The 16581-nt window shown below is 32.4% G+C and overlaps 1 protein-coding gene across 2 annotated transcripts in view; it reads left to right on the forward strand.

Moving 5' to 3' along the window:
* The window catches only part of LOC149897141 (uncharacterized), a 40612-nt gene extending 24301 nt beyond the window's left edge, over positions 1-16311 (forward strand). For both annotated transcript variants that reach the window (XM_090116855.1, XM_090116856.1), the window contains 4 exons: positions 13347-13511; positions 14135-14226; positions 14732-14879; positions 15440-16311. In XM_090116855.1, coding sequence (XP_089972981.1) covers positions 13347-13511; positions 14135-14226; positions 14732-14879; positions 15440-15705 — 671 coding nt within the window. In that variant the 3' untranslated portion in view covers positions 15706-16311. The remainder of the gene's footprint in view (positions 1-13346; positions 13512-14134; positions 14227-14731; positions 14880-15439) is intronic.
* The last annotated feature ends 270 nt before the right edge of the window (positions 16312-16581 follow it).

The following is a 16581-nucleotide window of genomic DNA, read 5'->3' on the forward strand; positions in this document are numbered from 1 at the left end:
GGTTGTTCCAACATCCGTAATATGGCTAGCCTACCTTGCTAGCCCTTGATTGTAACTGCTACCAATGCAGGCATTGCTCTCGTGTTGTCCACAGTTGTGCGAGTGCAAAAATGAAGAACAGAGCTCGTGGGGAGCTATGTCCAATGAATCTGTGTTAAGATTATGACAGTATAGGACAGTTAGCTGTGGATGCGAAGACAGGATATTACTTTATTCATCCGTAAACACGCGAGGCAGCCACGGACAGCGATATAGCAAGAACTAAACTAGCAAAGTTTAGTTCGCTTACCAGACTTATATTTTAAAAGCCGTATAGTCTGTACCTACTGCATTTCATTTATTGCCCCCCCCCCCCCCTCAAAGCAAAGAAATGAACAGTCATTTGGCAGAGCTTTCTCGTTAGGGTAGGGGTTCCAAGTAATATCTAATAATAAGAGGCTTTTGTTTGGATAGATTGACTTTCCGTTATTTATCCTCTATCCTATGTAACTCAACAGTCAGTATTCTCAGTATTCGTTGAGTACTTAAACGTTTTACGTAAATAGTTGTATATAACTTTATTATACAATATAATAATCCTGGTGGGATGACAAGAAACTTGTCTAACAAACGATTATCCTAATCCCTCAGCGATTTATTGTTTGAGCCCTGAAGAAAAATCTCATGGGTGCAATAATGAGGTCAAATGGGTTGAAAAACGAGTCAAATAAATTGCCTACAAGACCGGGCAACTAAAATAGGCCTATGAGAGGTCAAATATACGTAATCAATCGTTTGAAATTTGAAATTTGATTTTGAATCAATCGTCATTTGTTACATTCAATCGCTTTGCGATTAAAAAATCTCTTCCGATGTTTTTATATGAAAATTGGTCGGCTAGTGCCATTGAATGACGATACCACACATACCGTTGACCCGCCACAAATCATCTGCGAGATGATATTTGATCCGACTCGCCTTCCTTTGTTGTGAATAGGCTTTACATTGGTAAATACGATTTGTTCAATTCCAATTTCCATAATTGGTAAACCAATGGTGGTTTCCTGATTCCTGAAGCGTAAACTTTTAGGATACGAAGTATCAATTTCATGCGCCCATTATTTGACGTCTCTAACCTTTATTGTATTTATTAGGTCATATTACTATACTGCCCACTGTGAAGAAGATTTCAAAACCTTTTTCTACCTACCTTAGAAGAGTGAAGATCCGATACGGTCATATCCAAAACTTCTTTCGTGGGTCCTCGTTGACGAAAGCAAATATCTATGATCATTTTAATGATCAATCCTTTGTATATTTGCACCAATCGCCATCAAAGCCCCGCGAGGGCTGATATATATTTGCACCATGTCTCCGTGAGGTACTGTTGTAGTCAAAGCCCCGCGAGGGCTGATATATATTTGCACCATTTCTCCGTGAGGGACGGTTGTAATCAAAGCCCCGCGAGGGCTGATATATATTTGCACCATCTTTTCCGTGAGGGACGGTTGTAATCAAAGCCCCGCGAGGGCCGATATATATTTGCACCATTTTCCTGCGAGCGACAGCTGCGCGAGGGATGTTTGTAACTAGAAATAAGTAGGGCCTGCCAAAAAATGCTTAAGAGACACCCTGCGAGGGTGGATTTGACCTGGCTAACCCCTGCGAGGAGTAGTGGCCACATTTATGTATTCTGCTTCGAGCAAGAATACACCTTAGTGCTAATATAAAATTAGCAGTAAATAATCATTTAAATAATATAGCAATTAACAAGGTCCTTTAACTTATTTTCCAATGTTAGCGACAACTGTCCAGGATGAATTAATAAGAATTGATTTGACAATGGTAATTAATTATTATGTTTATATAAAAAAGAACTAACTATTTAATAAATTCATAATTCAAATCAATTCACTAAATTTTAAAATGAACTTCGATTCATTTTTATTTTTGTTCATGCAATCGATGTAACATTTAGTTGCTTTATATCCGTTAACATTCCTTACGAACGCAACCATACCGTCGTAGGACGTTATATTTAATTGAACAAAATAATCTCCACTCACCCGCAATTTTTTACTTTTTGTCAAGGTGTACAAGTTTATAATATTATTGTAAAACGTTAGAAGTGAATTGTAAATCCTTTGAAATAAATGTATCTAAATCTAATTTATATTAAGGTATCTCGATAATTATTATACGATAACCCTTTCAGCACAAGTTCAGTAAACCAAAGAATTTAATTGTAAAATTTTGGTACTTACTCGTTTAAACAAAAAAGTTGCATCATTTGAAACATAGGAAACGTAATTTTCAATCAAATTAGCCGTGTGTAATATGTATATTTTCACATAAAAACGGATCAGAATAATACTCATAAAAAGACACGTATAGACTACGGATAGTTTTGAACGTGTGGTACATTCATGGTACGTATCTACTATACATGAGCGAATTCCATCATTATTCAGTTGAGCTGTAACTCCCGTACGATTTATAAAATAATATCACAACATGTTCTGACATGTCGTGACTTCTTGGAGCTGACTCATCTCGTTCGATAATTTTTAGTAATAAACTATTATAGGAATTCCGAACCGTTCCTAGCGATAACGACAATGTAATAAAGTCGTAGCAATGGATTGTATGCCTGTAAAGCTTTGAGTTGGCTCATATCCATACTAAGTAGGTATTAATTGTAATTTTTCCAAGAAAAATTCACTTGTAACCTTGTAATAAAAACACATTATTAAAAACGAAATAAATAATTAAAAATATCTATATACAAGAGAGGGTATTTGATATATCTAGTAATATCAAATAATCACAAAAGTAATATTAACGATTCGAGTAAAGCCGAACGGTAACACCGTTAAAATAGCTTTACTCACAGTATTAAAAATTCAAATATTAATTAGTACATATTGCATAATGAAATATTTCAAAAGAAAAGTTACTATTTCAAGTAAAATGTAACGGTTGTATCGTTAATTTTAAATATCTTTTTTCATGCTATTAAGTATTTAAGCATATTGAAAAATAAACTATTGCTGAAGGATTCATTAAAAACCTCAGCATTTTAAATAAAGTCCAACGATTATACCGTTGACTTTAAAGATTTTTACTCATTTTTAAGTAAAATATTATTAGAATAGATGTAAAAATAACTCACTGTACCGATCCGACGGGATACACTTTTTAACACTTTTAGCACTTGCTTTAAGCAATACTTAATAGCACCAAGGTTGTAGTCTTGTAGACAACCTTCTCGCGGCGGAAGCTAGACGCCAATGAAAAAACATCCAGCGCCCGCACATTATCGTGCGCCCCGCCACCTGGTGGAGAGGTGTGCGAGAGAGATAGCATATATACAACGGAAAGAGAGGGCAAAATAGGCGGAAAAAGCTAGGTACCTTCTCAATGAAGTAAGCTTCAAATTACGGTCAAGTGTTTAATACACATTGTAAAGTGTTATGTCGTATCTATAACATAATGACTTTGAAGTTTGAACGTACACAGATGTAAATGAAGCACCTACGTTCTCATGTGTCGCATAATTCGTTACATTATTTACAGTGTACACCATAATGGGTTTGACGCACTTGGTGCACTTCTCAACTTGTACACCATGCTCAAATGGTGAACTTAGCAACTTGTACACTTCTCAAATGGTACACTTCGCGACTGGTACACGTCTCAAATGGTGCACTTCGCAAATGGTGCACTTTTTAAGATTAGTTGAGATTTGGAAAAATTGTGTAAAAATGAAAGAATTTTTAGTTTTGGATGTTTAATTTTTATAATTATGTCAACACAATAATAATAATTAAACTATACAGAATCACCTTAAACACTATAACATTTTGGGTCATTTTTATTTTTTCAAAAATAAAAATGTGACTCGGATATAATAAAAATAATATAACTATGTCAAAAAAAAAGTAGATTTACAGTAAAAAAAATCGAAAATATAAAATAATTTGGAAAATCCAAAAGTGCACGCCTCATAATTTTTTTTTAATAAATATTTATTAATTATTATTTTTGTTTATTTAATAACAATTAAACCACATCGAATCAGACCCTGAAAAATGAAAGGGTTCTATTCCTGAGCATACTCAAGCGTAAGAGAAAAAAAAAGACTCGATTAGTAAAGTATTTCGGTCGCTATCGTGTTAACAAGAAAAAGGATCCGCACATACAGACACACGGACGTCCAAGACAGAACTTTTTTAAACTGTTTTTTAACTAGTTTAAATAACAAAAATGACATCAAAAATATCATGAACGTTAAAAATAGTGTTTTTTCTTAATATGTGTGTGTATGTATTATCTTACAAGTGCAATGTATTGTACATAAAGACATTTTAAGTTTGAAAAATCAGATGTTTTGCGCGAAGTGACAGTAGTACCCACCTCAACGCTTCGCTTATGAGGCGTGCAAAACTATTACGTAAATTAGAAGACAGAAGTATTGCGGTGGAACATTTCATGAAGAAGATCACGTTTCTACAATTATTCAAGTAATTTAATTAATAGCTATTTACTTAATTATTAAATAGTAACAATTACAAAGTTTTACTTATTATTACTTTTACTAATTTGTTTTTAAGAAACAGGTTATGATTTAATTTAAAGCTTTTATTTAATTAGTAATAGTTAAAAGTTAAATAATAATATTACAAAGGTTATTGATATAATATGATATTATATCATATCTTTATTATGATATTTTTTTACTGTAAATCTACTTTTTTTTGACATAATTATATTATTTTTATTATATCCGAGTCACATTTTTATTTTTGAAAAAATAAAAATGACCCAAAATGTTATAGTGTTTAAGGTGATTCTGTATAGTTTAATTATTATTATTGTGTTGACATAATTATAAAAATTAAACATCCAAAACTAAAAATTCTTTCATTTTTACACAATTTTTCCAAATCTCAACTAATCTTAAAAAGTGCACCATTTGCGAAGTGCACCATTTGAGACGTGTACCAGTCGCGAAGTGTACCATTTGAGAAGTGTACAAGTTGCTAAGTTCACCATTTGAGCATGGTGTACAAGTTGAGAAGTGCACCAAGTGCGTCAAACCCACCATAATCACTACATAGTTGATAGTATAAAACAAAGTCGCTTTTTCTGTCCCTATATCCTTTTGTATGCTCAAATCTTTTAAACTACGCTACTGATTTGATGCTTTTTTTAATAGATAGAGTGATTCAAGATGATGGTTTTAATATATAATTTATTAGGTTTTAGACAAAGCGGGCGAAGCCGCGGGCGGAAAGCTAGTATATTATAAATCAATAAAGTGGGCTAATATCAACCAGATCTATCCCCAATCCATACTAATATTATAAATGCGAAAGTAACTCTGCCTGTCTGTCTGTTACTCAATCACGCCTAAACTACTGAACCAATTTGCATGAAATTTGGTATGGAGATATTTTGATACCCGAGAAAGGACATAGGCTACCTTTTATTGCGAAATATGTACCACGGGCGAAGCCGGGGCGGACCTCTAGTATTATATAAGTTAGTAGATATTAAATAAACTTTTAAAAAATCTAAAAAGATCATATAAACAACAGAACATCATTTCCTCTATACATCCGGCATTCTATCCTTGTCTCGATTCAGGAACAACGCAAGTAAAACGAATGAAACAATGGTTCTACGAAATTGCATCGACTGTGAAACAATTACGAGATGCAATTCAATGTCATACCATTGTGTCGTGATCATAGTTTTTATGGTGTTTCTTGTTATTGTAAACAACCATCACGCATAATTTAATATCCTAATCGCGGGCGTCTGTGACCGTGCATAAGAGTAGCTGATTGTTTCACTAAATACTGTGGTACTAATATTGTTTATGAGTTGATTTTTAATTCGAGGCAACTAGGAAATATCCTTGTTTAAAAAAGCCTTATTTTTGTTTTCTATTAATTCATGTAAAATGTAAATGATAGAACTGTTAACCCATTGAGCCCCGAACGGCCCGATCGGTCCACGACACAATTATTTTCTATTGTGTCTGTGGTTCCGGGGCCTGAGTTAATATTTCAGTTTTTATATTGAGTAATTTATATCTGAATATATTTTGTGTATGTATTCCACTTGTATCTTGTTACTTTGAAGATGTATACGCACAGTGGATTTTGAACAGCATGGTGTTAAATAATAAGACACTAATTGGCCATACAAATAGAAATCCATCAATATGAATTCATTATCTTCAATTTTAAATTGCGTTTTAATTATGTCTCGATTAATTAGTATTTTATTGACGTCGTAATTGACATTTACACGTGCACATTATTACGTTTTCTTTGAATTGACTAAGGGCCGATTTTTCAATGCTTGGTTAAAACTTATCCGTCGAATAAAGTATTACACGACAAAATTAAAATGTCACGTAAACTGTCAAATACTGGCAATTAGAATACGTTTTTAAAATGGTAGTTTTATACATTATTCGACGAATAAGTTTTAACCAAGGATTGAAAAATCAGCCCTAAAACGCATTAATTAAATTTAATAAACAGTCGATGTGGATAAAAAAAACATATACCGTAAATAAGAAGTAGCTTTTGTACACTGAAATAATGATCTAAGGCTTAAACAGGACAGATATAACACTACCAGCTTAGTCTGTTTTTGCAAAGGAATAAAATAAATATAAAATTGTTGAACCAATTCAATTTTCAATAAATGTGTATTTATTGCTCCAATTTGAATGTTCGATAAGAAGTAAACGAATATTCACGTAGCATTTACCGTACCAAGAAAATGCTAGAGATGATTTGAGTAAATGACCCCTAATTCAATCATCTGTACTGCGAAACAACCTTGAGTGAATTTAGGGTTGTCTCTGTGGATAAAATAAAACACAAATTCATATAATATAGAAATTGTATCGTAACCAAACTTTTCGAAATGTTCAAAAATCATTGGGAGTTCTATAAAAGTAGTAAATTGTATTTTTTAAAGCATTTTAATGCTATAAAAATACAGCTAAGAGTTAAAAGAAGTAAAATTTTGCGTATTTCCTATTTAAGTATCTAAATAGTTGAAGGTTAATTTAAGATATATTTTGCATACATTTTTGAAAAAAAAAAATTGATCGTGATTTGGAATTCGAAGCTGAGTCATATTCAAAAAAGTTGTACGTCAAGAAATGGTTAGTAAATGGTATTGTCACGAAATGTCATGAAATGGTAAATGTAAAGATGCATACTCAACAGTGACATTTCTGGACCATCAATAAATGAATAGCCTATTTAACTCTAGCCTAACCTATTTTGCACTGACTTTTGGCATTCATGTTCTTATAATAATATAATAAAACAAAAATATAAAACCTCTGGTAAAGAAAATTTGAAAAACTTTCGATTCGACCTTCTAAAATAATAAGGAAGAGGTAATTAAGCACATAAAAAATTTAATTTATTTACTTTATTAATAATTAAAAATGAAAAAAAAATAAACAATTACAACACGTGTTATTTTACTAGTGTGTTGGACATTACGCTTCTCTTATATCAATATCATTGGCAAATATATAATTATCGCCATTTCTCAAAGGTTCAGGAAGATATTTAACAATTTCCTTATTATTACGTAGTTTTTTGGTTTAATAGTTCATATTATCTGAAACTTTTGAACCGATTTTAATGCACTGTACCCTAACTAAATCCATAAAAAAAAATTGTTTCAATTTAGTTTCAAGTTTCTGAAAAATATTTGCACAAACACATAAATATACTCATTCATATTATGAAAGTTGGCACACGTGTTTAGAATTTAATATAAACTATTGTTATATAAATATAGCAAAATGCCTACATTATCCCATACTCTTCTTGAATTGATAACTTCCACACCAGTGAAAATGCAGCCTTAGAGCTTGACGTCACTAAAGTCATGAAATGGTCGTCAGTAAATTGGTGTAACACAACCTAAAAATTGTAAAAATGTCTCGCGTATTAAGGTTATTCATTTTCACAGTTTACTGCCTTAAAATGTCTAGTTTCTTAGAGCTAAACACTGATAATCAGTTTTTTATACTCACATTTAGTCCTTCAAACTGCGTTACGAAATGGTATTATATTTTTTACTCCGTACAGTCTTGGAACTTGGAACAACATTTGTAACAAGAAAACAAAATGACAGCCAACTTCTAGGTTGTCTATGAAATGGATCGGTGTTTCCATCTGATATTTACAAAATCTGCCATTGATCTACTAATTGCTGCTAGGAGAAACCGCCTCAGTAATAAATGTCAGTAAATGGTGTACACTTTTAATGACAAAATGTTTTTAATCATTTTTATTACTATAATTTAATTGTAATTATAATGCTATTCACTGAAACATACTGTATACTCTAATTATTTATGTGCCCTCTTTACAATGTGAATATAAATACGAGAATCAATCCAAAATTGCTGTTTTATAAATTGTGTGTACAGGAGGACACTAAAAATATATATGGAATGGATTGGGTAATGACAAAATAAAATGATGATTTCTCTTATTATTTGTTAGGAACAAATGCTATTGATTATTAATTATATAAACAATAACAATAAGTAAGCTATATGAAATTGAAAAATATCAAAAGTGAAAAAAAAACAGGTTTATGGCGGGTTTGTTCCTTACGGACAGCATAATAAGAGACAAGGTACAACTTTTTTGAATATGACTCAGCTGCGTCTTTCACTGTTCCGACGACTGACCACTCGGCCAGTCATTAATAAAATGCGGCAACCCTAATTATTAGGGTTGTAACGGAACTCCGCCTCCGCCTCCGTTACTGCGGAACTTCCGCAAAGAATTTAACCTCCGCCTCCGCATCCGCCTCCGCAAAATTTATGCGGAGCCATATCGGAAGTTCATTTACGATCACAAACAACGCGCAAGGAGCGACGCTAGGCGACGCGGCCGCTCGGCTGCGTGTTTTCAAGTGAAATGGTCGCAGGTCGAGTTTGCTTAAGCCACGGGAACACGGCCAAGCGGGTGGTGGGAGTGTGAGTGAATGAATAACAGGAATCAACTTGTCAAAGCGTTCGGTACCGCGATTGAGCCGTGATTGTTTTAACTTTTAAGTAATTTTGTGCGTAATTATTAGTTACTAGCTGCTCCGTGCGGTTTCACCCCCGTGGCTCCACCCCTGTTGGCCGTAACGTGATGTTATATAGCCTACCTTCCTCGATAAATGGGCTATCTAACACCGAAAGAATTTTTCAAATCGGACCAGTAGTTCCCGAGATTAGCGCGTTCAAACAAACAAACAAACAAACTCTTCAGCTTTATAATATTAGTATAGATTAGTATAGATGTTATTTAAATAACGTGATGAAGCCGAAAACTAGTGAAATTTGGCAGTACTTTGTAGAAGTAGACGATAATTATAAATTTTCCGAACAAATTACACCTCCGCCTCCGCCTCCGTTAACCTCCGCATCCGCGGAGGCGAACCTCTTCACCTCCGCATCCGCCTCCGCCTCCGCTAAGTAGGCCTCCGTTACAACCCTACTAATTATGACCTAAATGTGTAAATGGCGAGTCATTTTATAGTGCAAATATTTAACTTGTTTATAGTGAGTGTCAATAATTATATTATTAATGATCGAATAAACCTCTTCTTCAGCTTAATTAAAATTACTCATCAATTCTTCATCTTTTTACGATTTTTTTCAAGAACAATATTTATTTTCGTTGACAGTATGTCGAAATCAATTTCCTAATGTAATTTCTAAAGATAACAGACATTTAATCTACTAATGAAATAGCACAATGTAATTTTTATATTGTGTTCTTCATTTCAAGGTGTATCCAGGCACTATTTTTCTTTCATGATTATTATTTTTTCCTTGTAATTATGATATTGTTGGATTTCCTGAAACAAATTAATACTTTGTGATTATTATGTACTTTGTAATTTATAAATACAAGATATCGTGAAACCACTCAAAAAGGTTCATGAATTTGCCAAGAACTGGAAAGATTACATTATGCGTCTTTATTTTTATTCGCCTTTCTTTCAATAGAGATAATGGATCAAACTAGAATGTCATATGACAAATTAGATCGGATTTGCAGTTTTTATAACCATACAGAATATGTATTAAGCATATCCATTCAAGAAATGATTAGGTACTTCTAAATGGTTTTATTAAAAACTCTTCATAAAATAGATAATAATTAATATCGTCACAGTGAATTTTACACAAACTAATGTATGGTTATTAATGGTCATGCGCAGCTTGTAGGGCTTATTCACGTACCAAGTGATACGCTATTTTATTTGTTACGTACTGACTGTAAGGCTTATCATTAGTATGACATTATATATTAGTATAACACATTAACACATATTAGTATAACATTTATGGTAAAACTAGTTTTCCGCCCGCGGCTTCGCCCGTATTATCAAATAAAAACCAGCATAGTTCCCGTTCCCGTGGGATTTCCAGGATAAAACCTATCCTATGTGTTAATCCATGTTACCCTCTATATGTGTGCTAAATTTCATTGTAATCGGTTCAGTAGAATTTGCGTGAAAGAGTAACAAACACACACACACACACATCCTCGCAAACTTTCACATTTATAATATTAGTAGGATCATAAAACGTATGTTAAGTAAATAAGCAATGCAATCATGTGTAAATTCGTTGTTTTACCGTATTAGGTAACAAGTGTAAGATCATCCTTGACTTTCGTTAGTAATGAAAATGTTTTATTCATCGCTTTTACTACATGCACGTTGCATATACAGGATGTTCCCTTAAGCAGTGAGTAATAGGAAAGTCTACCTGAGTTGATGATTCAGTTTTCTGTCATTCATTCATCCGCCGGTCTAGTGAAACGTTCTATATTTGATTTTTTTAACATAAACTAACAAATATTTTTGTGATTATCGCTGTTCTGTTTCGATGCGTCTTTTACAAACAATTAAGTAAGTACAGGGTGTTTTATTTCTGAATAGAAAATATTGATTAGTTTTCTACATCTATGAGTATTGTAGGAACCTTGACTTTGTTTGCTAATGGTTAGATAATATTGACTCGAAATAATTTTAAACGGAGTTGAAGCTAGTGATGTGGTAAATAATAAATTGATTATATCACAGTGTATTTGTAAATCTTAGTTGTAAATCATATATTTTGTTTTCAATATAACTAATGATTTAATTTCCTTTTTATGTGAATGCGTATGCCTTTAACACCTCTTGAGTTTATGCTTTCATCTGATAACGCTGGCATTAAAGTTTTTAATTTTCATCCACATTGAATTTTAAGGATCACTTCTTCCTTGGGAATGCGTTGATGTTTGATTTTTGTATATAATAAAAATATGAAGGTTTATAATTTCTGATAACGGCTCAAAATCTGTTACATTCAAAACTAAGGCGAAAAAAAGGTTTTAAAAAATTAAGAAAAAACAATTAATTGAAACCGTATAACCTTATAGATCGGAACGATGTTCGCTCGTCCATAGAAATAAGTTATTTCACGGACTTTATTATGAGTGAAACTCATTTATATTAAAACTGTGTTCATTTTGAGTACTGTTATCTGTATTGGTTGGGTGCGAGTCGAAATCTTTAACAATTGATCACAAGGAGTTATGTTTATTATTATATTTATGGAAAAAATAAGTATCATGAGGTTTTTGAACTCAGTGCAGTGTTTATAGTGTTTATGGATATTGTTGCAGGTACGTAGATGGGTTGAAATTTAGAATTTTTTTCGTCGAAATAGCCTTTTTGTTGATAATGTTCGCAAATATGCTTGAAAATCCCTGGCTAATATTTTCCATGCTAAAGTAACCTGTTTGTCTTTTCATCTGTTACGGTTGAATTTCAAGTTTAACCAATAATAATAAAACTTGAAACAGAATCACAAAGCCTCGGAAAAGCATATAAGCTAGTCATAGCTTTTTTGTGGGTGAAACTTGCACAGGAAAAATAGCTGGTATGGCTTTCACGCTATAATGTTAAATACACGCAAACGAAGCCGCTGGCGGAAAGGTAGCGAGTTTTAAAAAACGATTGATTTAAATTGCCGCTTTTACAGAATCCGTAAAATTGAGCGTGCACAAAATACTGTATAATATGTATTTATAACATTAATGAAACCAAGATTGGTCGTTGAATGTATGAAACTGCATAGTTAACTAATAGATACTTTATTTATTCTTCTTCTTGACTTCTTTTTTTCAAATGGCAACTCCTGATCCCAGTGAGGACGGATTCTGCCAATGTCAAGTTTTGAACGGATGGTCATCCGTTTATTTTTTCGTTAAACGTATATTTGTATGCCGTTATTATAATATATGTAATCAAAACTGTGTCTGTCTTTGTATCTTTTATGACAACTCTAGAAGTAATTATGGTCAATGAATACATAAGTATACAGTGGTAAAGATGTTTCTTATTTTTTGTATTCAAACTGAGACTGCTCATTGTATTTATTTTTTGCTTTACATATGGAGTTATTTCTAAATTTATGAACGAAATATTAATTGTATTATTTAACTATAAGGCATCATTTATACATTGTTTCATGTTTGTTAGAATTTCAGCTTTTTATCCAAACTGTGGTTTTAAATGGAAGTTTTTTGATCCTTCAAAATTCAATTTAAGGAGTTAAAAAAGAGCATTGTACAAAATGACGACGTTAAGCTTTTTATATATTATTGTGCAATTTATTACAATAAATATCTATTCTTGTGATTTACTAATGAATTGTTAAGTGATTTGAAGAATCATTAGATCTATAACGCAAGATCATTAATAACTCACTTTTGAGGTCTTTGCGAATATATTTTGTTCACATAGTACCTAATGCTCTGCGGTTAAATACAGTTATTTATACAGTTATTGTGAATCAGTTTTATATAATTGTAGTACCTAATAAATAAAAAAAACGCTAATTTTAAAGTGATAAGTGTTCCTAAACAGTGTTTATATTTATAATTAGAGTATAGTACAAGTGTATATGACCAAAATTGGCAAAGGATTTAATTCCACATATTATACACAGTTAAACGTAGGTAATAAATAATAATTATTGTAACGTTTCGTTCGGTGATTGAGGAAATAAAAAAAAAATCACGGAATAAAAAAAAATACTTCTTAAATCTTAATTTACTAAGTACATAAACTTACTACTAAATAAATCTTACAATATTATTGAATAGATCAAAGTATCCCACCCTATATGATATGCATAGAACTTTAAAACTACGCAACCGATTTTGATGAGGTTTTTTAGTAGAGATTCGTAAATGTTTGAATGCTATTTAATAAATGTACCACGTTTTCTAATAAATTATCTCTCCTTACAGCGGCGGTGTACCTAGCCGGTGTGGTGGGTGCGATAGGGGTGTCAGTTCTCGGGGTATTCTGCGTGTTGTCCGTGCTGCAGCTGGCCATGATCTCGTCCAAGGAGAAGGTGGGCTTCAAGTACACCCACCTGGTTATGATGAAGTTGGCGCTTGCGTTGCTGGCGAGTGAGTATAAATAAATGATACATTATTATTTCCTACTAATATTATAAATGCGAAATTTTATGAGGATGGATGTGTATGTGTATGTTTCTTACTCTTTCACGCAAATACTCCTGAACCGATTTCAATGAAATTTAGCACACATATAGAGGGTAACTTGGATTAACACATTGGATAGGTTTTTATCTCGGAAATCCCATGGGAACGGGAACTACGGGTTTTTCTTTTAAAACGCGGGCGAAGCCGCGGGCGGAAAGCTAGTTAACCATAAAACTTAAACCACCTTCAAATGATCAGAAATGGGACCAATCTTTCAAGGTCGTTTCATCCAGTCGAAAATATAATAATACAGGCGATTTGAAAACCTCGCCTTTTTTGAACTTGATTTATAAAAAATAAAAAATATATAAAAGTTCGATAGGTATGCATCCGTTCATATGAAGCTTTAAAAAGAATGCGTATCGTATAAAATGACGTAATATATAACAATATTATGTATATGATATGTTCTTGTATTCATACATGCAAATATTTTTGGCAATAAATACCTTTCTAGTTTCTATCTTTCTTTAAGATTATATTTCTTGATTTAAGACATAATACCTATATTATGTTTATATTTTCAGCGCTCCTGTCAATCGCTGCAGCCGGTCTGTTCGCAGTACAAGGCGATGACAGAGGATTCTATCTAACTAGGGGAGAAGCTTTTTATGTACAGGTAATTATTTAAGCATTATACCAAGTGAAAGTAGTATTCAAAATTCATATTTATAAAATGATTATAGAGGATACATATAGGTAAATATAACTGAATTAAAAATAATGGAAGTATAAACTGAAACATGTGAGTTTAATTTTAACCAGAACCAATATAACTGAATCGATTTTAAATATATTTTCTTTAACTTCATATACCTAACTTTTCTTACATTCAAAGTAGTTCTCTTATGTTTATCATGTTTCTCGTGGTATGGTTTTAACTTTTTAATTGGGGAATTTATAGATAATATTAACTTATTTCGTTATTTATATTGACAAGTTACGGATATATTATCTAGCGTTATGTAATATTATTACATTTTGATACATCAGAGAAGAAAGATACCTTCTTCATAAAAGAAAGAGATAGCCAATACATAATATTATATACATAATATAATACATATAGGTATTTATTTCTATCACTATTCTATTATTTAAACGCTAATAATTTTCAATTACAGATAGTATGCATCGTGATAAATTCCCTCCTATTCATAATGTCGTTATACGACACGTTATTCTCGAGGCGGGAAGGCGGCGACCCGACCATACCGATCGGCGAACCGACAGCAACTACTATAAATAATCCTGGTTTTAAGGAAGGAAGAGGTAGTTATATTTTATTTGTACAAAAAGATTGAAAAATTTAAATTATTACATATTTACAAAGATATTTTAGGACAGATACACGCAACCTGTTATAAAACAAAAGTCTGTCTGTTCTCGAAAAACTCGAAAACAACTGCACCTGTTTTCATTCTCTTTTATGGAACTGTTACTATAACTGTTTTTTAATTGGTTCTATATATAAAGTGTATTATTATGGTAAAATTACTAGGGAATTTTACTCCATCTTAGGCCACATTTCGCTTACCAGCAAGCCAGATCGTGGTCATGCGCTTCCCTATTATTAATAAAAAAAATTGGTTGTCTGTAAAGTCGGTTTACTGACGATAGTTGAACGTGACAACGGCCGATTGTGCTTCTTTGTCGCTCGTTCCGCGCTCTCGCTTGCACTTCAAGCCTTACATGGAACGCCTCAGAGCGAGGCAACGCCGCATGAGTCATGTTTTTTTGTGCGTGCAGCTGGCTCTATCAAATTATAAGACGTTGTCACGTCAAAAAAATTAACACAATCTTAACTCAAATATGCATATAAACCATTCCAGGCATATCTATGACAGACGCATCGGGCAAGCCGTATTCCACAAACGGACACGGATCCGTGGCCTCAATGAACACAACGGCGACAACCCTCACAGGGCTGTCAGATGCGAGCACAATAACAAGATCACCGTTACGGTCCTCATTGAAAAAGCCAAAACAAGGCGGTCTGGGCATACAGAACCCGGGGTATTCTGGCAACTCGCCACCGTTAAATCGGAACGGTAGCCAGAAAAAGGTCAGGATACAAACGCATAGCACGGAAGTGTAATTTACAAGGTATTTATCAGCTAGACAAATGACTGGGTATACACCGTTGACGTACAATAAATAAATGGATTCACAATCGCGCTAAATCTGTCAGAATTATAACTGTCGCAGGTCTGTCAAAAGCAAAACTGTCACAGGTCTGTCAGAAGCAAAACTGTCACAGATCTATCAAAAGCAAAACTGTCACTGTAAATTTATTGGATATATCCCGTTTTATTACAAAAAAAAATTCTTCCCGAAAGAAATTGTTGTTATTTGATTTTTAATCTTATTTTAATCAGAACAATGTCGATAATAGTATGCTGCGCCGGCCCTAAGTATATTATTATTTGTACCATGCAGAACATAATATTATGTAATTGTAGATCATATAAAAAAGATGACTGTGAGTTTATGTTTATTGTATGTCAATGTTTATATTAATTTGTTTTTACGAATTTTGTTTATTGATATTCAGGTATTTAGATAGACAATTGTTGTGCGTATGACTGTATAAGAATTGTTTACAAGTTCTGCCATTTTATGTTATGTATGTTTTATGTATGTGTTTGTAAGAAGAAAGGAAAGAGTAATATTATTTTCAAGTATGCAATAATTTTTGGGTTGATAAAAAATAAAAATGGTTTTTGATGTATTGCTTCATTTTGTGTATTTATATAAATATAATATATATACACAAAATGAAGCAATACATCAAAAACCATTTTTATCAACCCAAAAATTATTGCATACTTGAAAATATATAATATTTTAATATATCAAATACTATATGGAGAGTAACGAATAAAATCAAACACATATTAGTTACATTGTTTGATAAGAAAAAAATGAGACATAAGCAATTAAGAACAATTTGACAGTTTATTTTCAACTTAGG

This window comes from Colias eurytheme, chromosome 26, assembly GCF_061535395.1.
Source record: "Colias eurytheme isolate Ceu_HAF_F1 chromosome 26, ilColEury1 Martin Lab GWU primary, whole genome shotgun sequence".
Classification (NCBI taxonomy): Eukaryota; Metazoa; Arthropoda; class Insecta; order Lepidoptera; family Pieridae; genus Colias; species Colias eurytheme.